The following is a 22001-nucleotide window of genomic DNA, read 5'->3' as shown; positions in this document are numbered from 1 at the left end:
CTCACAACCTCAAAAACCATTCCTGATTCACCCTTCACAACCTCAGAAACACCCATAGAAAGACACCCTCCAAGCTACCACACCTCATAGCAGCCAGTAGCTCCCCCTTCACCACCTCAAGGTCACCCATTCCTTGCAGTGAGCACAGAGCGATGGTGTCGTCTGCGCGGCAACCTGCTCTTCTACTTCAAGTCTCGAGATCACTGGTCGGAGCCTGCCGGGGTGATCGTGCTGGAGAACTTTCAGGTGACACTGGACCAGTGCACAGAGGCGCCCTTTGCCTTCAATCTGGGTAGGTGGAGAGGGATTTGTGCTGTGGTGGGGTGTTAGGTGATGCTGCAGTGTTGTTGTGGTGTTACTGTAGTGTGTCTACTCTAAAGTGGCTCCTGGGTCTCAGTTTGAATGGTGTCCCCAGGGAGTGTGTGGTTGTTGTTGGGGAAAACCATGAGCTGTCCTTGTAATAAGTGCATTGATCAACAGAAGAAAAGTATTATTCATATCAAATCAATTATGTTATCAATAAGCTACAATGTGTTTTAATTAAAATCCAGGAGCCATTTTAGAATAGACAGACTATAGTAGTAGTGGTAGTGGTGGTGAGCATAGGAGGGTATGTTTCAAGGGACTGCCATGTGTTGGCCTCATTGCAGCTTCTCTTATTTTTTCATGCTCATGTGCTTTTGGGATAATTTCTCTAGCTATCATTATCCTGATTTTGTTAACCTCTTCAATACTGGGACACATTTTTACCTTGAGATTTGTGTATGATTAGACCATTTTATTGACATTAGGAAGGATTTATGGAGGTCAGATGATTAATGGCCACAGTCTTCACTATTTTAATCCCCAACATACATTTCTGAAGGTGTATAAAATCACCAAATAGTAAGCAAAATTAATATAGAAATGCATCATGGTACTAAAGGGATTAATAGCATTCATTTTGTCTGTCTGTGTGTGTTTTTTGTGCAGTGTTCGAGGGTGGCACACAGCACTGCGGGGCACTATGTCAAGGGGAGAGAGATGCGTGGATCACAGCCATCCACCAGGCGTCCTTTGCTTACATGAGGCAGCAGGTGAGTGGCAGCAGCTGTGTGGCCAGGCACCAAATAAAACCATTCCTTCCTTTCAGTTTAGGAATGTGAACTAAAGACACTGCTGGTTGACAAGTGTTCTTTTCATTACTAGAACCACATAAGACAGCTCCCTCCTTTGGGCTGATTAGTGTTCTCCTTTTCATTACTAAAGCTACATAAAACTACTTCCTCTATGTTAATCAGTGTTCTTTTCATTACTAAAGTCACATAAAACTGTTCTTTAAAGTGTTTTCTTTTTCATCTCTAAAACCTTATAAAACTGCCTCATCCTTCAGGTTAATCAGTGCTCTTCTCTAATTACTAAATCTCATAAAACTGCCCCCACGTGTTCTCTTTTTCACTATTAAAGTCACATGAAATTATTCCCTCTTGTTCTCCTTTTCATTAATAAAACCACATAAAACTTGTAATCTTTCCATTACTAACCCCATGTAAAACTGCTTCCTCCTTTATGTTACTCAGTGTTCTCTTTTTCATTACTGAAGTCACATAAACCTGCTCTCTCCTTCAGGTTGAGTCACTGCAGCAGGAGGTGGCAGCCCGGCAGTCGTCCCTACCAGCAGACATCCACCACCACCGCATCAACACCGGCATCACGTTAGGTTAGTTCTCCCATCACTCCTCACACTGTGTCCTCAAACATCGCTGTGTCCGGTGTCCTGGTTCTGCAGCTTCTAACAGGGTCTAGTTGAACATACATGGTGGGGTTTACAGGTGTGTTTGATGCTTCTAGTTATAGTTTAACAAGGTTTGTGCTTAGTATAGAAGTGCTTATATTCTAGAGCTATATTGGCCAACCTTTGTGACTTTCTCTAATGTTTGTAAGTAAGTTTCTATTTAGTTAGTAGAGAAAAATGCCTATAATTTTTTAACTATTGGCAAACCTTTGTGACTTTCTCTAATGTTTGTAAGTAAGCTTTCCATTTAGTTCATAGAGAAATGCTTGTAATTCTAGAGCTGTATAGGCCAACCTTTGTGGCTTTCTCTGATTGTGAGTAATTGTTTTTAGTTTTTCTTGGCCAGGTTTGTTTGACATGTAAAAATTAAAAAGAAATGTAGAAATATGAATAATGACTCAATAATAAGAATCATGACTCATATTAGACTCACCTCAGAAAGTTTGAATGATTAGATTGTGTTTTATTTTTGTTTTTCCCCAGTTTGGTGGTCACTCGCTCCTTACTAATGCATGTCTGCACTTAGTTATTGTAATGTACTTCTTCATTTAGCATTTATGAGTAACAGTAATGGACATACATATTTCTCCTTCAGTGCTTAGTTTTTTGTATGTAGATTCCAATCCACTGTTATTTTAGATTTGAATGTAATTATTGTTTTGATGGCATTGATTATTATGAATGGAAGCGTTGACTTTCCCTAACTGTGGTCCATATTCAGAAACACTTTGCTCTCTCACCATGACTATTTTCCAAGGCCAGAGATGATTAGTGGGGTTTTCAAGAGTTTCTCCAGTTAACAATGTAGAAAGAAATCTTGTTAATATACGTCTGTGTAAAAACAATAAAAAAAAAAAAAGTGTAAATTTAAGTAAAGTCTTTTGAAATAGTGGAGGTAAATTGCAGAAGTGTTTGAGAATACAGACCTCAGTATCAGTACTCTGGCCGTGAGTCGGTTGTGTGCCTTGCATGGAATGACATCCTGCGTCACGGTCACCTCACCTCACAGCCACTGCCGCTCCTCAACACTCTATAGAAATTGCCATAGAATTGTAAAACTAAAGAATTACAGTGATGGTTTCCTGATATCAGTGGTACAGTATTTCAATTTTTTCACTCATATCCATTTTTTATCGTATGAACAAGAGTTAAAAGCAAAAAACAGTGACTACTTATTTCAAAGCTCAAAATCTACAGTGATACTTTCCTGATATCAGTGGTACAGTATTTCAATTTTTTCCCTCTTGTATCCATTTTTTTTATCTTGTGAACAGGAGTTATAAGAAAAAAAGAAACAGTGGTGATAGTTTTCCTTTTAAAACTCAAAAATTACAATGATATTTCCCTGATGTCAGTAGTACAGTATTTTTTTTTTTTTTCCTCTTGTATCCATTATTTAGCTTATGAAGAGGAATGAAAAACCAAAAATCAGTGGCTCTACTTATTTCAAAATTTAAAAAAAACATGAAATTCTCTTCCTTACTGGTATTTACTAATCCTGGTGGTGGTGTGAGCTGCCACTGCCTCCCCAAGTGTACTGTCAACATGTAGAGGGACACAGTAACAGTGGTGGCCTTGACTAACAGTGGTGTGCTGATTCTTAAAGAGGACATTGATCAACAGAGTTTGCCCCGCGTAGTGAGTGCTCCCAGACAGGTGTGCCCCGCCCTCCTGTAGGTTAGTTACCCCCGTCAACCTTGCCTCCCCCTCCCCTGCCTCTTCTCACTTTCCTCCTCTCACTTTCTTCTCTTCTCTTTCCTCATCTTCCTTATTTTCTTCTTTTATGTCTTCTACCTTGCTTCCTCCCCTTTGACTCCTTTCTCCTGCTTCCATCCTCTTGCCTCTTCTCATTTTCTTCCTTCCTCTTGCCTCTCCCTCCCTTTCCTCCTCTTGCTTTCTGCCTTTCTCTTGCGCTCTTCCTTTTATGTCTTCTCCTTTGCTTCCCCCTTCTTTGCCTCCTTTTTCTTGTTTCCTTTTTTTTTCTCTTGCCTCCTGTCTCTTTTTCTCACTTGCTTCCCTCTTCTTGCTTCCTCTCCCTTGCCTGTTCCACCTTACCTCCTCTCCTTTGCTTTTTCCCCATTACCTCCTCTCCCTTGTTTTCTCTCCTCTGCTTCCTCTTCCTTTCCTCTTCCTCCTTGTCTCATCTCCCTCTCCTTCTCTCCGTCACCTTCATTTCTGTATCTGTAGAAGCATGGTGTTTCTCCACTTGCTATCACTATTACTGCATGCTCGTTGTATGTACCTGGAAACTGTTTGTAGCTATTGTGTGTTTTGTCTTCTAAATGTTTGATCTTTCAGTTATCTACATATCTTTTATATTACGCATGTTTTATTTATCTTTATGACTAAGATGTGTGCTTGTCTTCAGTATACACCAGATATAAGCGTAGTGAAAGTCAGTGTTGATTATTTCTTGTTCATTTGATTTAGTATTGTACCGTTGGCTTCAGTGCTGCTGTCACCTGCTGTGCTGAACAATTGTACCATTACTACTATTCACTTTTGATTTGTAATTTTTTTTTCTTTTTCCTCCTGCCTTTAGTTTTAGCCAGTATATTCTACCACAATGATTTATATTGATTTTTCTGCTTTCCCTTCAGTTTTAACAAATATGAATTGAGTACTACAGTAATTCTTGTTTATTTTTCTGCATTACCTTCAGTTTTAACAAGTGTGACATGAATTGTATAGTAATTATTGTTTATTTTCTGGTTTATCTTCAGTTACAACCATTATACTCTTAGCAATAGAGTGTAGCCAGCTAAACCACCTCATTTCACCTTCATTGAGTCTTTTCACACCTTCATGCATCAAATCTGCTTCCGTGTCCTGGGCAGATGTGAATGAGCCGCCCTTTCTGGAGATGTGCATTTCCTGCGACAACCTGCGATGTGATGGTGACGGACGGCCCCCCAACCCTCGTGTCAGTGTGCAGGTCCTCAACCCCCCACAGACTGCCTGGCTCCACTATGCCCAGACAGAAGTTATTGAGGTGAGTCTGGCTTGGCTGCTTTGTGTGTGTGTTTGTGTTTGTGTTTGTGTTTGTGTGTATTTACCTAGTTGTAGTTTTACAGGGCTTTATACTCGTGTGGCCCCATCTCCATATCTACACTTATCCAATCTTACTTTAAAAGTGTGCACACTCGTTGCAGACACTACTTCTTCATTCAAACTGTTCCACGTCTCAATACATCTTTGCGGGAAACTATACTTTTTAATATCTCTTCCCTTCCTCAGCTTCTTACTATGCAATCTTGTGCTTCGACTTGCATATTCTTCTCTCAGGATCAGATACTCATTGTCCACTTGGTCCATTCCGTTTATCAATTTATAAACTTGTATGAGATCCCCTCTCTCCCTTCTCTGCTCCAGTGTTGGAAGATCCAAAGCCTTTAGTCTCTCCTCATATGTCATCCCTTCAAGTTCTGGGACCATTCTTGTAGCCATTTTTTGTAGTCTCTCCAGCTTCCTTATGTGTTTCTTTTTGTGAGGGATCCACACTACTCCTGCATATTCCAATCTGGGTCTTATTATAGTGTGTGTGTGTGTGTGTGTGTGTGTGTGTGTGTGTGTGTGTGTGTGTGTGTGTGTGTGTGCATGCCAACATTAGAAGCAGTTATCTTAGAATCACAGCATTACCATCACCTGACCCTAAAAAAGGTTTTTTTTTTTCTTTATGTAAGAGGGGAAAACTGGCCAAGGAAAAAAAAAGAAAAGAAAGGAAGGTCAACTCAGTTGCCAGTCCCCTTACAGATTCAAAAGGGTTAGCCAAAAGACTGGGATGAGTGTCTTGAAACTTCCCTATGAGTTCCTTGCATCACTTCAGTGCATAACAAGCTTTCATCTCGACAGACAACCAGCAATCCAAACTTCCTGTCAACGGTGAGTTTCCGGAAGAGTGACGGGCTGGACTCCCAGACTCAGGTGCGGCTTGTGGTGTACGACGTGCGGGAGCGAGTCACCAACACCACTACGCAGCTCGGCCAGTCCATGGCAAGTGTGCTGAGTCTGGCATCTTGATGCTTAGTGTTAGCTTCACTGTTTACATGGACCATTAAGAATATTAGGCTTAGATGAACAGTAACAACAAGAACAAAAACAACAACAATAGATTTTTTTTTTTCTTGTCCTCTTCTTTTAGATTTTCCTCTCTCTTCTTTTTATTTTCTTTGGGCCTCCTATCTCTCCCACTTCCTCTTCTCCCCTTCCTCCTCCCTTCCCCTTTTCTTCTTCATTCGATTTGGTTTTGGTTTAAAAGAAATATGATATTGTGTTGACTACTTTTATGTTCGGTTCCCACTTTCTCCCACAAACTTACGGCCTGTCTTTCCCTCGGCAGATAAGTCTTGGGGGTCTGCACGAGACTGGTCGCTCCCGCCTGAGTCTGCTGTCCCCAGCCGGCAGGAATGTTGGCTTCATCACCATCAGTGCGTGGACTTTGGAGGCAGAGTCTGTGGATGCTTCCTCCCACACTCCCAGCAATGCCACGCCGCACCACCAGCCCGTGAGTCACCAACACCAGTGAATGTAACACCAGGAAAGCTGCAACAAACCACTAATGCTTTCTATTATGTTTTCATCTCTCACTAGCCACACATGTCCATTTTGAATACATACCTTGTAATACCTCGACTTACACTGTAAACCGATAATCCCTCCCCCCTGCCCCCAGGCCCCACCCCCCGTGGCCTGCCACCGCCGCACTCAGTCCCTGCCGCCGCGCCTCAGCTCCAAGACCCGCCACCCCACTCAGGGCCACCTCAGCCTGCTCTTTGACAACCCCACCATGGCCACCTTCAGGTTCCACTCCGGCCTGGGTGGCGACATCGCCGTGCTGGAGGTCATGGCTGAGAGCAGATATTGCTTCTTGTTCCCTCAGCAGCTGTTGTAAGTTGTCAGTGTATGCATGTTGCTGTGATCATTGGTTAGTAACAGTCTCAGCCTAAGTTCATCCTTATCCAGACTTCATAAAACAATGTCTTCATAACCAAACATTTGCTGCTAACTTCTGTCACCATTAAAGTCTCAGGTTTCTCTCATCATCAAATCTGTGTTTCTATGTAGCTGTGTATGTTTGTATGAATATATAGATTCTTAACATCTTGAGTGGCACCTGGTGAGTTGTTGGCTCATTGTGTGAAAGCACAAGAAGTAATCGATTGATCCTTGAGATTTAGAAGAGTTGGAGTTCTCGGGTTGTCATTTGAATCTCACTGAATCGTACCTTCCAGGCGGCTGTGGATGTCTGAGGAGCGGCGGTGGCAGGAGGAGCTGTCGTCACTCGGGGACCTGTCAGACCAGTGGCACACCCGGCAGATGGCTCTCCTCAACCAGCACGTCACTCTCATCAACATCTACAACATGGCACTCGACACCCTGGACGTGGCAGCGCATTCCGGTGTGTGCTGACCTAGTGACTGCTGCTCCTGTTTTTGTGACTCATTGGTGCTTGATTCCTCTTTAGAAACAGTCCACTCTCTGTGTCTCATTGCTGTGGAAACTTGGTGGCTGCTGGGGTAGATTTGCCTTGGTATTTTCATATTTATGTATACATGCACTTCTAAATTCCATTGCATTTCATCCATGTGTTATTTCAGGTTCAAGTTTCAAGAAGAGTACAGACAAAGGTGAGACGTCTCTGGAGATGTCCCCCACCAACCTCCACCTGCAGCGACTATGGGCACAGAATGAATCTCTCCGCCGGTCTGGCTTCTACGACATCATTACCTGTGGCATCTTCACAGCATTCTCTCAAGGCTACAAGAAGGGTGGCCTCATTAAGTAAGTGTCTGGATATGTCATTAAGTAAGTGTCTGGGTTTGTCATTCTCTCAAGTCTACAAGAAAGGCAGTCTCATTAAGTAAGTTCTTCCCTGGATACTTTATATCAGTGACACATCAACTAATTGAAATTGATAGAGTAATTGAACTCTCTTTTTCATTGTTTATTCAGTTAATGGAGGTGCAGAATATAATCACAACTCAAAATTTAATATCTTGCAGCAGAAATATTTATCCATTCCTTGTGTCTTGTTCCAGCATGCTGCAGAAAGCCAAGAGCTCCCGCAGGACGCCAGGTGGAGGGGACAAGGCATGGGCGAGTGAAGCAGCAGTGGAGGGGATCAAGCGACTGAGGCAGGAGGTGGTGACTCTGCTGCGCTCCCTGCTGGTGACGCTGCGGCAGGGGGAGATGGAGACCCTCACTACACTTCTCACCAAACTGCAGGAGAAGGTGAGGAGTACTTCCCTTTTCACAGAGTATTCAAGTTAGAACATAAGAAAATGAGGGAAGCTGCAAGAGGCTGCCAGGCCTACACATGGCAGTCCCTGTATGGGCAAAGCTGCGTAATTCCATCCATCATCCCCATCCACAAAATTGTCTGATCTTTTAAAGCTCCCTATTAACTCACCACTTACAACATGACCACTGAGTCTTTTCCATTCATCAACCACTCTGTTAGAGAACCAATTCCTTCCCATTTCTTTCCTTAACCTGAATATCAAGCTTAAACTATTATTTCTGGTTCGATTCTGGCTACCGATTCTAAAAACTTTGTTAATGTCTCCTTTGTTATAACCCCTATATCACTTAAAGATTTCTATCAGGTTCCTCTTAACCAAATTTTGTAATAGGAAGCTCAGCACTCGACATGTTTCCTGACTCTTTCAGACGCGCTCCTTGTTGAATGTCATTGAGCCATCACTGGTGGAGGAAGCCTTTGAGTTCTTGGACCAGATCAGAGTGCCACAGAACCCCTCACGCATCCTTGACGCTGGCTACACGAACCTACTCCAACTACAATATATCAGGTTACTTGAGCCCTGAGACTGCCTTAGACCTGGAGTTGATGAGTCCCGACGCACCGAACTTGCCAGTGTGTGGGAACCCGGAACACAGACAGGGTGAAGCAGAAAGAACTATTAGTGTTATGAAAGATATTGATATTATGGATATACAGGAGAACAGCATATACAGACCGACTGACGAACCTGAGCCGTGGGACCTGATTCAGCTGAACGTTCAGGCGAGCATCATGTGCCTCTCTAGTAAGATAAAGACCTTCTGTAACCGAATGAATGAGTCCCGGGAGAGAGGAATGAGTGAGAGTGCAAGTGGAGAATTACAGAATGAACTACAAAGCAAGGACAACTGTGGGAAGGACACGACACTGAAGGATGATGCAGCAAGCAGTGCCGGCGATCAGACTGACACAGCACGTAGCCAGGTCAATGTCACGGAGGCGCAGAACATCACGCCGAGTCTTGTCGCTCAGACCCAGGCCGTGATATCCACCTCACTTGGGTCAGACTCCAGCCACGCCTCTGGTAAGTCAATGTCGTCTAGTCTTGGCGTGGCGAGGACAAATGAGAGTCAGCGGTCCTCCTGCTCCGCCACACCCGATGTGTCCCCTTGTGAAGAGGACAGCGGCATTGGTCTGGAACGAGTGACCAGTGAGGTGGAAAGAACAGACTGTATAAGCGACGGTGGTCTGTCCGTGGATGACGAGAGGAGAGACGAACTCTTGCCGCTGGACAAGACTGAGGTGAAGCGTGGGGAGCGGGAGGAGCATGCAGTGAACAGTGACACACGATATGGGACAGACTCTGGGGTGATCAAATCTAGTAAGTTAGAATCCATCATGGAACAGAGCATTGAAGATCTTGGGCCGAGCCTGGATGGGGACGTGAAATCCATCCAGACATCAAGCGATGACGGAATACAGTGCTTGGAAAGCGGAACATTGAACGAAAAGGAATCCATGACAACCCAGAGGAGAGACTCAAGTGCCAGTAAAAATGTAGAATGCAATGGTGATGAGACAAACAAAAACCAAAACTCCACAGGTTACAAAGATGAAAACAAGGACAAAGACCCTGCAGAAGTCACTCCCTCACACAAAGCAAAGGGTAAGAGCACCCCGGAGGAGGTGGACTGGGTGTCTGAGGTGCGGCCGAGCATGAAGAAGCTGCGGCAGGCAATGGATGGCTTGATGCGCACTGCCCGCCTCGTCCACAGTGTTTTCCGGCTGCAACAGACACCAGAGGCAGCACAGGCAACGCACAACATCAAGTACAGGAGGGACATTTGCTTCTCCCAGGCGGTGAGTGAAAGGCAATGTGCTGATCTCAAAGCTCGTTTTCTCAAACATTTTTGTGTTTCACCTCTATTATTTCATAAGGCTTCATTTAAAGTTACACAAGTGTTTTTATGGTTCTAGAGGCAGAGTGATAAGATTTCTAAATTATTAAGTGGTGAAACATTCTTGAAAGCCCCCTAATCATCTCTGTGGCCTCTGAAAATAGTTGTTGTGAGAAAGCATAGCATTTCTGAATACAGACCTAAGTGTAAGAATATTTGAGAAAGTCTACTGCATCTCCATCTCCATCTAACCCTCCTGGCAAGAGAGACCTTAAGTTACCTCTCCTCAACCAGCTTTTCATAATGCATCTCTCTCTTCATGTTGACCTTTGTGAGAAAAGACATTAGTTTTCTCTCTTTTTCTCAGTTGACGTCTTTGGTGACGGGCCTGATGACTCGACTGTGGTGCAGGAAGGCCGACCCACTTTTTGTCACTGTCCTGGCTCATCTCGGACCTCTGGCGGAATTTGAATGCCTGGTCTCCTGTCACGGGTAAGTGTGTGCTGCCTTGCCTTGCCTTGCCCTGCCCTGCCCTGCCCTGCCCTGCCCTGCCCTGCCCTGCCCTCTTCCCTTCTCTGCCCTGCCCTGCCCTGCCCTGCCCTACTTGCCTTTGTCCTGAACTGTTGGCCTTTTATTTATTTTATTTATTTATTCTTTTTACAATGTAGGTTTTTCATGGGAATTATGGGCTAGAGGAGTTATTGTATGCCTTTATTACAGGCTGGCTTGTTAAAATGTATAGTTCTGCTTACTACTTTGATTTGTGCCTCTTTTAAAGGAAAGTTTTAGTGATTGAACTGTATTTGAATCAAGGAAAATACTGAGGTATTGACAGTGTTGTTTGTGATGCAGTAGCCTTCTAAAATTGTGTACATATTTATTTATTCATTTATTTGTGTGTGTATGTGTGTGTGTGTGTGTGTGTGTGTGTGTGTGTGTGTGTGTGTGTGTGTGTGTGTGTGTGTGTGTGTGTATGTGTAATTCACCATGGTCGTCTGCTGGTCACCCAGCCAGTCTTCCCCATTACGGAGCGAGCTCAGAGCTCATAGACCGATCTTCAGGTAGGACTGAGACCACAACACACTCCACACACCGGGAAAGCGAGGCCACAACCCCTCGAGTTACATCCTGTACCTATTTACTGCTAGGTGAACAGGGGCTACACATTAAGAGGCTTGCCCAGTTGCCTCGCCGCGCCAGGACTCGAACCCGGCTCTCTCGATTGTGAGTCGAGCGTGCTAACCACTACACTACGCAGTGTGTGTGTGTGTGTGTGTGTGTGTGTGTGTGTGTGTGTGTGTGTGTGTTACCTAGTTGTAGTTTTACAGTGTGTGTGTGTGTGTGTGTGTGTGTGTGTGTGTGTGTGTGTGTGTGTGTGTGTGTGTGTCTCCTACCTTCTCAACACATGAAAGGGTTAAAGGACACCACAGATCTGGCGCTCATAGGATGTTTGCCTTCAGGAATGACGAGGGGATGCTGAGTGACATGGTGGTGGCGGTCGAGGACTTGGGCACAGTAGAGTTCGTTATGGTGTCAACCGCTGGGCCCCAGAATGGCAACAGGACCCGCAGTGAAGGCGCCACACCCCCACAGGTCTCCTACGAACTGCCAATGCCTCACGTCTCTGGAAACAGGTTAGTTGGTGTGGATAGAATCGTTCATTAGTTCAGCCAACTCATGGGTTAGTTGGTGGACAGAATCACTTACTAGTTCAGCCAATTCACAGGTTAGTTGGTGTGGACAGAATGACTCATTAGTTCAGCTGACTCATAGCTTAACATTTTCACTGTGATGTGCAGCCATTCACAACACTAGAGGCAGCGTGTAGTCTTAAAAGCAACTACAAGACAAGAAAGGTGATTAAAAGACTCTCTTTACTTCAGATATTGATTCTTGTACCAGTATAATATTAAAATATGAATAAAACACTGGTAATGACACTGATGACTCTTCCTTCGCTTGGCCAGGTGTGGAATGAGAGTAGTGTTGCCAGTACCAGAACACGTCTTCAGCCTGCTCCCCAACACCAGTTCCCAGCAGCCCAACGACCCACCCACCTTCTGTGTCACCCCTGTGCTCTTCAACATTGGCATCAACGAGGAGGTACGACTTTGATCACAGCTACTATCTTGAGGCCCGGCAGTAGATACAGGCATTGGATATAGATGTATAGGCAGACAAATAGATAGTACTTACATGTCCACTAATAGGTCCTGACACTGCATAAGAATAAGCAAACAAGGGAAGTATATAGCAGTCCTTGTACTATATAACTTACCCAATTGCAGATCCAGGAGGTGGGGAGGGCTGAGGCTGTTGAAGTTCTCCCAAATTTTTTTCATTATGAGGATCTGGGTGAAGTTATAGTACAAGGACTACAACAATTTTTTATTCATTATGCAGTGTCAGGGATATATATATATATATATATATATATATATATATATATATATATATATATATATATATATATATATATATATATATATATATATATATATATATATATGGTGCAAGGCAACAGATATGTACGTGGTGCAGGGAGTCTGGACACACTCCAGGAGCTTAACCAACTTAGCTCCTGTGTAGAGTGGCAGCTCCAGGGTTGGGAACTGAAACCTCCAGCAGCTTGTTTCAGACTGATTATTCTCAGTTACTGAGTATGATGTTTGTAATTCAATTTGAAAAATGAAAAGAAAAAAAAAAACATATATTGACTCACATGTTTTTAGTCACTGTGTAAACAAGAGTCACCTTTGTGATAATTTTACAGTAGATTTAACAGTTGCTTTCTTTCATTGCCAACAGATGAAAGAAAACTAGATTTTTATTCCCTTTGTGCACAGTGAGTCTGTTTTGATTATGAATTTTTTTTTAGTATCAATTTAATCCAATAAAATTAGTTAATGGCCAGGTTTGTTTTAAATACATTGACTGGGAATTTACTAAAAATACAAGTTTTATATAGCTTAAGCACAGTACATAATTAACATGGCCAGTACAGTGCCAGCACCAGCGTCCAGCACCAGCTGACCATTTTCAAAGTGTAGAACCTATCCTCAGCCTGACAAGTACATCAGTGCTATCCCGATTATTTTAATCTCTGGTTTAGTAATGAGTTACCATATTTCATTTTGCTTACATTCAGTTATTATTTGCTATTTCTATGTAGTGTATGCTGTAGGCTATAATTGGGTAATGTAGAAGACTGCTGGTGTGGCAGATCCTTATTAGCAACATTTATTTGGGAAAATATCTGTTCAATGTGTAGATCCAGCTACAATTAGTTGTCACTGTTATATATATATATATATATATATATATATATATATATATATATATATATATATATATATATATATATATATATATATATATATATATATATATATATATATATATATATATATATGTGTGTGTGTGTGTGTGTGTGTGTGTGTGTTGTTTTATATTTGCCTGCTGTTGGAAATTATCATCCATTAGGCTTAAGCTAGACTTGCCTCACTAGTGGGCAGGACTATGTATGAACTTAATCTGAGGGAAATTATGGTGCAAAAGAAGTAAAACGTCAATACTATGTCTTTAGAATAGTAGAAAATGAAAGCACCAATTAGTAGGCCATTGCTTCAGGAATTCATTTTCCTAACCTAGGTTAGACCCAACCCAACAAAAAATCCTGTATATTGCTTAAAAATGTTCTCATGATTGCTAAGTTAAAAAGATCTCAGGGAGACTTATAGCGTCTCCCCTAACCGCTCCCTACCCTTTAAAGCAACCTATAGTGCCATTGAAAAGATATATTAATGTTTTTGGGCTTATGGTATTCTTATTATTTCTGCTTCTAACTAAATATAAAGTATTTGTGAAGGTAGTTAATCCTTTTCAAAGTGATTGAATTCTTACAAAATCAAACTATGTGGGCTGTAGAATTATATTGAATTATTTAAGTGTTGCAAAACTTATTCAAATTCACTTTTCTTTTTCTTTTTATTACTACTCGGGCCTGATGTGTTTTGGTGATAGTTAAAAGATATGAGGAATCTAAATGTATAACGGAATCCAGTCTACATGTAGTATTTAAAAAGCCTATTTTCAAAATGATTTACGCTCATATTTTATGGAGTCTGTGACGTCACGAGCTCCTGGCCAGGGAAGCTATGCCGTGGACCCTGTAGCCCGTGACGTCATCAGGCCGAGCACTCCCCAGCCGGCCTGTTGGCTCTCCGCCATATTTAGCATAATATACAAGCTTTTTAAGATGTCTGGGGGTATTTCTAGATGGAGGTACGTGCTAATAGTGGCAGCAGGGGTGTGAGGATGGAGAAAAGAGGGAGAAATAGTGGAAGAGGTGGAGAAATAGGGGGAGAGGATAAGGATGAAAGGTGGTGCCGGCTTCTCTTCATTATATTTAGCACAATATATAAGATTTTCAAGATGTCTGCGAGTGTTTTTAGGCATAAGTATGTACTAGTAGTGGGAGGAGAAGGAAGGTGAATTAGAGGAAGAGGAGGACGAGGACGAAAGCTGGTGCAGGCCTCTCCTTGCAGTTTTTACCGTATTATACAAGGTTTTCAAGGTGTCTCCGAGTGTTTTTAGGAGCAGGTAATTAAACTAGTAGTAGGACGAGGAAAAACATGAAAATATTTACCCTAATTGCCAGAGGGTTTTTTTATAGTGTTTTCAGGTGTGTAGATAGTGCATTAGTAACAATGGCAGGTCTTTGGGAGGCAGAGGGGACTGAAGCTCTCCCCAGGTTGGCCTACCCCCACAAAAAAAAAAAAATAATAATAATAATAATAAATAAATAAATAATAATAATAATAATGTATCTTGGATGCCACTGAACTTACCTATCCTCCTCACGCATAAATTTATCTGATAATCTGCTAAAGCTCCCTAATGACTCAGCATTAACAACTGATTGCCAAGTCCACTCCATTCACCTACCACTTGGTTTGGGAAGATGAGTGACAGACTGACTGGTATCTAAGTGGACCCTTTTCTTTAAGCATTTTTGTTGCCTTTGGCTGAATTTTCCCTCCTACATTAAGGAAATAAAAAATAAACAAACACAAGGCAACACAGCCATCTTAAACCATTCCCTCCTCAGGCCACGCTGGCAGAGAAGCTTGGCACGGACGGCCCACAGACCCGCAACAACCAGGACAGCTACGAGCGGCTGTCTCAGTACTACCATCGGTTCAAGAAGCTGCCTCTGCCTCAGGAAAGCAGCAGAAGTGAGTGCTAATGTTTAACTTCATATTGCCTCTACTTATAAATCTGCATTCTATTAAACTTTCAAATTTTTACCTCTGTACCCCCTTTAGGTTCCTGCTTAAGTTTTAGTGGGGGTTTTGAGTGCTGATATAGAACTTGGTATTGCCTCTACTTCTAAATCTGCTTTCTACTAAAAAACCTTTCAACTCTAACTCTGAACTGTCCCACTTTAAGTTTAAAAAGCTTTAGTGGGTTTTTATTCACAATGTTTTTGGTGAGTACGGAGATATGAGTGTTGACTTGAATAAAAAGATGAGTGTTGCTTTCAGGGGTTCCATCCATGGGTAGTGAAGTGCCGCTGGTGGATTTAATTGACAAGCTTGGAGTGGAAGTGATGTCCTCGAGAAGCAAGAACCCTGCGGTGCTATACCTGGCTGCCCAGTGCTGCCGGGCCATGGCAGGTAAGGAGTGGTTCTCCCTGACATTGGGATCCAGTTTAGATGTGAACTTTTTGTGTTATTCCACAAGATTCTACGGTAAGAGATTTTGAGTAAACTCTTAACCCCTTCAATACTGGAACACTTTTTTACCTTTTGAGTTTTGTGTACAATTATACCATTTTATTGACATTAGGAAGGGTCTGTGGAGGTCTAAAGATTAATGGCCACAGTCTTCACCATTTTAATCCCCCACATGAGTTTCTGAAGCTGTATAAAATCACCAAATAGTAAGCAGAATGAATATGGAAACATGTCCAAGTACTGAAGTGGTTGAATTAGACCTAGGATAGTAATTACTTGAAAGATTTAATGCATTTCATCTCCATTTGCTTGTTTCACCACTGTTATCTGAGTGCAGCGTCCAACAAGTTAATCTGTGACATGTGACCATTGCAGGCCTTCGCTTCACGTCCTGCAAGAGTGGCAAGGACCGGACAGGGATGAGTGCCACACTGGAGCAAGCAAGTATTTTGGCAGCTGAATACGACTTGGCAGAGACGGAATTTCAGCGCGCCTTGAACTGCATGAGAAGGTAAGATGCAGCTTTCCTTATGATGAAATGAGATGAGAATTTTGAAGTGGGTAAGGAATTTTGAAATGGATAAGAAGTTTTGAAATGGTAAGGAATTTTGAAATGGATAAGAAATTTTGAAATGGATAAGAAATTTTGAAATAGGTAAGGAATTTTGAAATAGGTAAGGAATTTTGAAGTGGGTATGAAAACTGTTAGGTGGAGTTTAGATGAGTGTTTTTTTATTCCCAGTGAGGGCACCAGACTGGAGAACTGCCAGAAGAACGTTGGGTCACGGAGATATGCGTTCTCTGCCATCAACCTCACTCTGTTCCCTAAGCAGTACCGGCCCCCATCAGGCACCTACGGCTCCAGCATCACCTAGAGACGGAAATCACAACTTGTATTTTTGTACACCGGTATTTGTGTGACTGTACTCCCTAGTCAGTGTATGCCAAGTGTGTGTGTGGGTGTGTGTGTATGTGTTTGTAGTGGTTGTAATGTGTGGTTTTACTTGTGTTAGAGAAACAGATTTTGTTTTGTAAGCAGGTGATTGATTGATTTGGAGTGAGATTATCTTGTGGTATCTATCTTGTGCTTATTTAAACAAAGTATGTGATGAAGATAAGATGGAAATATTGAAGGGTTATGTATTTTAAAGCAACTTTTAATTCATAATATGCAAACCAGATATTTATGTTTTATTTACAGTAGTAATTTATTTAATACATTCCGTATGTGGAGGTGTGTGTGTGTGTGTGTGTGTGTGTGTGTGTGTGTGTGTGTGTGTGTGTGTGTGTGTGTGTGTGTGTGTGTGTGTGTATGTACGTGTGCATGCATGTGTGTGTTCATGTAAGAGGTGTGTTGATATGGGTGACACAAGCAGCTGTTCCTAAGATGGGAATATCCTTGGTGTTACTAAGCATTTGTCTCTATATCAAAATTGTCAACTTTGAATCCTAACAGACAGTCTTGTATATGTAGATGAAGTGCTTTCACAAGTGTCAAAGAATGCACTATAAATTATTACACTGATAAATATTGTATATAACTTATATATTTATACTTGTATAGTGAATAATTCATTAGCATTACAAAATGTTCATGTATGTACTATATTTGATCATTCGCTGAGTTCCACCACAATCGTTCATGCATTTCTATCATCAGGTCATGGATAGTCAGGGTCAGAGGTCAAGGCTCCTGCAGCACTCACTCTTCTGTGTGACAAGGGAAGTGAATTGAGTTTTGACCACAGTTGTGACTTGATGCCTCATGACCTACATTTGATCTTGTGCCGAGTGTTCTTGTTTGTGTACATACCGTTCACCCACCATCACTCCCCCACACCATTAGTCCAGCACCCCATCACACTTGTACCCTCACCCTCAGTCGTGGGGAATGTACTGGTGTGACATTCTGCACATTTTCTGTCTTGTGTGACATTTGAGATTATCCGAAGCTCGTGTAATTAGTACTGACTCCGCTGACGTCATATTGACTTCACTAAGATTAGCGCTGTTACAGAAACCTGTTTCTCTGTACATAAACGTTTTAACAGTTGTTGGTTTAGATTATGTACGCTTCTAAAGTTGTACATTTTTAGAGTCTGACAAACAGGTTGGATGTGTGTATGTACGATATTCTTGTATAGGACGTGTTGTTTAAAAATGTCAAGAAAGAAGTATTGTGTTAATTCTTGCTACTACTAACACTCATCGCGGGGCCTTCGCTCTTCATGGTCCTCTTGTTGTTGTAGGTTTAAATCGTGTTCAGCATACAGTGAACATTTACTTCACACTGATCCTATTCTTCCAGTGACTAAGTATTGACAAAAGGCTAAATTCTACAGTAAGTTTAGTGCTATCTGACTTACACTGTATATTATTGATGAAAGAGCTTACAAATTACTGTCTGTAAGTTGTATTCCTTAGCTGAAGATATAACACAGATCATGTTCTCGTAACGCGTTTGTTGTCACGTTATTTAGCTGTACGAAGCTATCAAGATTCATATGAGGGTGTTGTTTGTCTTTAAATGAACTATCAGGTTATAAAGTTGTCGGCGCTAAGCAGCCAAGGCATCGCGTAGAAAATGTTGGTACTCCTGTGCAGGGTTTGGTGAGGGAAGGTGATGCATCGGCTCACTCTGTTACTCACATATCTTGTTTGCATTTTGGGGTTTGGGAATATTTTTCATTTTTTTATTCTATTTATTGAATCATTTATTTATTTATTTGCAATTTTTTTTACGGTGGTGGTGGTCTATATGAGCTAACTGGCCTTTGAAAACAGTCATGGTGAGAGAGCAGTGTCTCTGAATACAGGCCAAGTCAACACATTACACTATTTTGCTGATAATTTATGTTGATAAGGATCATTGAGGAACTCCTGCTGAGCTTTAATTAGACTCGGAAGCATAAGGAATTATATATGCAGCCACAGTCATCAGCCATCACATTTTTCTCCTTTTAATTAACTATTTTTACAAGTCAAGCGTACCTGATTTTTGTACCTAATTAGCAGAAGTCACTTGCTGTAATACTCACGTGTTGCTCCAGGTAAATGTTTCAACACCAATTGGTGTGAATTGGTAACATGTATGCATTATTTTTTTGTATTGCATTTGGTCAGTTTTCCCAAGAATCCCACATGAATTGAGTAAAGGATGCCATGCAGAACTTTTGAACTATAGGAAACATCATAGAGTGAATGCTGTATACTAACTTCCGTGCTCAAACATAAGACATAAGTTTGGTTGACAATGATGATATGTTGTTGTGAGGGTGCCTGAAGAACCTCCTCCCTTGGTCACCCACTTGTTGCTCTCGTCTGTTGTGGAGCTTCTCTCCTCACCCTCAGAAACTGTAAGTTGTCAGGGGCTGTTGTGCTTTCAAACACCGTCATGTCTCATCTTATCTGGTATCTTCAAGAGGCTCCAGTGGAAGGTACAAGGTTTTCCTGGATATTTTCATGATTCTGGTGGTGGCTTAAGGATTTTGCATCATCAGGAGGAAAAAGAGCCTTGAAAACCAGACCAATCACCTGTGTAGCCCTTGAAAGTAGTTGTAATGAGAGAAGGTGGTGGTGTTTGAGAGCAGTGGCACTGGCTGCTTACACCTAATAATTGTTAGTGTAGTACTATACCAGCCTCTGCATAAACTAATATAGTATAAAGATGAACTTGTAATATTTCTGCTATTTTTCTAGATACTTCATGTTTAAAGAAAATAAAAAAAAGACCAGTGTTTGATTTGTTTCACTTTGTACTGGTATGATGTGGCTATGCTTGATAACAGCTGGACTTGGTAAAGGAATGAATAAGAGAGTACTAGTAGGTAGAAAAGAGATGTATGAATCAGTAATTGCATCAGTGTTGATATAATACTTAATTAGTCTGTCCTTTTTGCCTTCACTTCATGGTTGAGTAAGGTAGAGCAGTGGCTTCACCTTGTCAAGTCAGCCACTGCATGAAAATAGGAAATTATTTAGATTGGGTGACAGAACATGAGAAATAGTAACAAGGCTTTAAAGTTAGAATTACAAAATAAATTGCATTGGGTGGCCAAGATCAGGAACCTTGCAGTGTCTGCGCAGAATTTTGTGGCTAAAGGTAAGTTATTCCCTTACTTATCAGCATATACCATTTGGCTTGCATCATGTGGGGGAGAGAGAGAGAGAGAAATTGGTCCATAGCTATCTAGTTTAGAACAGAAAGAGTAGGAGAATTGCATTGCAGAGAGTAACATAAATAGTATAGACAAAAATGCAGTTATGCTTTCCAGTGGGTCACCTTCATTGACCTCATAATAATAAAAAAAAACTCACCCCATTCACAATCATAAGATCAGGAAGTATGTAATAAAAAGTTATTTGAATATACCTTTTTATTTGTGTTTAGGCGGATAACTTAGACCTATTGCATTTGTTGCATTGCATTTGGTATTCAAAGTCTGGGCTATAACATTTGTCTGTCTGGCAGCTGGTGGAGAGGGCCACATGCTGGACACAGTAGTGTTGTGTCAGGGATGAGTGGACTAATATTGTAGTGTGTTTGTGTGTGCAAGTGGACTGCTGTTCATCCTCATATGGTCATTAATACTTTTCAATTTTTCTCATTTTCATTTTTCCACATACTATGTATTCTGTTTTGATTATGAAAACTACTAATTTTTACAATTTTATCGGTTTGGTTTTGAGCCTTTCGTAAAAATTAGTTACTACAGTCACTACAAAATTAACAAAATATAAAATGTTCCTAGATTAATGTTAATTTATGATATGCATACAGTAATACATAATTCAAAATATCTACATTCATCATGGATACACAAAAAGCACTGTTCATTATAGTACATCACTTCTATTAACCTTTGCACTCCTGTTTGGTTATGCTGGCTTCTCTTTCTCCTCCTCATGCATCTTATTCCTTCTTACTCCCTACTTCAGTCACTGCACCTGGTGATGCGAGCCACACTTGCCTTCACGCACTCTTCACACAAGCGTTTGGGCTCAACACTCACCGTTACATAGCTTCATCATGCCATTGTGGGATGGAATTGCCCGGAATATAAAAATATTACACCTAATTTCTTTACCTAATAATGTTTAAGGTGATTCAATACTATTTACAAATATAACTTGAGAAATGGAAAAGAGTACATACCACATTTTCAGCAGTTGATAAATCAATATCATCCAAGACTGAAACAATTGAGAAACTGGCATAAGAACTCATTGTTGTACACCAAAGCTCATGTCTTCACCTGGTGGTGTGTCTGGCTATGTGAGTTGATGAGCATGGTGTTTGTGATGCAGTTCCTCAGTAGAGAGCTCCTCCCTGTAACCTTGTGAACAGTGGCACATGTAGCAGCACCACCACTGCCATCACCACCACGTACTGAGCTGGGCTGTGGTGCAGAGCTGGACAGTGGTGGGAGCAGTTCTGTCAAAGATCTAGTTTCACATTGCACTCAGGGTTATTTCAATGCTCTGATGTGCATAAGTAACATGCATGTAGGAATTGCTTGTTTCCTTTGGAATGATGTATGGCAGAGGTTTCTACACCAGATGGAGTGTGATGCACACTATACCAGCACCAACACCAACACACTCAGTGATGCAGGAACTTGCCTAATAGGTTTGCTTCAGGGCCACTCAATTATGCCCCCTTAAGGCAACAAACCTACTGAAAGTTGAAGTACTGTGTGAAGTTTGACTGTAGTCAGCTGTGCTTGAATACCAAGTGTGTAAGGCTTTAAAGTTAGAATTACAAGATAATTGCATTGTGTGGCCAAGATCAGGAACCTTGCAGTGTCCCAGTGATAGTAGGCACTCACTGGGTCATTCTAGAGAGAGCCATTGCCTTCAACTCTCTTCTTAGGATCTTTCCAGTGGGGGACCTGGGGATGGCCTCCACATACTCCAACCCTCCTGACAGCTTCTTGTGTGGAGCAACCTTGCACTCCACAAAGTTCTCAATGGTCTTGAGGGAAAGCTGACTGCCTGGTGTCAACACCACAAAGGCTCTAGGTGCCTCTCCGCTGGCATGGTCCACCGGCATCCCCACCACCCCGACGTCAGCCACATCAGGCAGCTGGCGGATCAAGTCTTCCAGCTCAGCCGGGGCAACCTGCAATGGATACTTAATTGAAATGTGTTGTTGCTGTTGTTGTTGTTGTTGTGTGTTTGTGGCAGATAAGAGAGTTCTTGTGCTGGGAGAAAAACATGTGTAATAGAGAAGGATGAGTGTGTGCTGGACCTCTCCTAAAGGTGGTTTAAACATAAGGCTGCTCATCAACCACCACCTTGCATGCCTGACCTGAGGTGTGTACAGTGGTGTGGCAGAACCAACAGGATTC

General features: G+C 41.8%; 2 protein-coding genes across 3 annotated transcripts in view; one reads left to right on the top strand and one right to left on the bottom strand.

Moving 5' to 3' along the window:
- The window catches only part of LOC123502983 (inositol polyphosphate-4-phosphatase type I A-like), a 91991-nt gene extending 72603 nt beyond the window's left edge, over positions 1-19388 (top strand). The window contains 20 exon segments of the mRNA XM_045252293.1: positions 140-292; positions 973-1076; positions 1609-1699; positions 3398-3451; positions 4612-4766; positions 5627-5767; positions 6114-6278; positions 6447-6661; positions 7006-7172; positions 7372-7555; positions 7813-8005; positions 8444-8539; positions 8541-9875; positions 10281-10405; positions 11374-11547; positions 11881-12016; positions 15024-15150; positions 15460-15591; positions 16027-16162; positions 16394-19388. Coding sequence (XP_045108228.1) covers positions 140-292; positions 973-1076; positions 1609-1699; positions 3398-3451; positions 4612-4766; positions 5627-5767; positions 6114-6278; positions 6447-6661; positions 7006-7172; positions 7372-7555; positions 7813-8005; positions 8444-8539; positions 8541-9875; positions 10281-10405; positions 11374-11547; positions 11881-12016; positions 15024-15150; positions 15460-15591; positions 16027-16162; positions 16394-16526 — 4016 coding nt within the window. The 3' untranslated portion in view covers positions 16527-19388.
- A 624-nt stretch (positions 19389-20012) lies between these two features.
- Positions 20013-22001, bottom strand: part of LOC123502984 (4-coumarate--CoA ligase 4-like) — a 15198-nt gene continuing 13209 nt past the window's right edge. For both annotated transcript variants that reach the window (XM_045252296.1, XM_045252295.1), the window contains one exon: positions 20013-21772. In XM_045252296.1, coding sequence (XP_045108231.1) covers positions 21476-21772 — 297 coding nt within the window. In that variant the 3' untranslated portion in view covers positions 20013-21475. The remainder of the gene's footprint in view (positions 21773-22001) is intronic.

The sequence above is a fragment of the Portunus trituberculatus genome, chromosome 13, assembly GCF_017591435.1.
Source record: "Portunus trituberculatus isolate SZX2019 chromosome 13, ASM1759143v1, whole genome shotgun sequence".
Taxonomy (NCBI): Eukaryota; Metazoa; Arthropoda; class Malacostraca; order Decapoda; family Portunidae; genus Portunus; species Portunus trituberculatus.
This window is presented reverse-complemented; position numbering and strand designations above follow the sequence as displayed.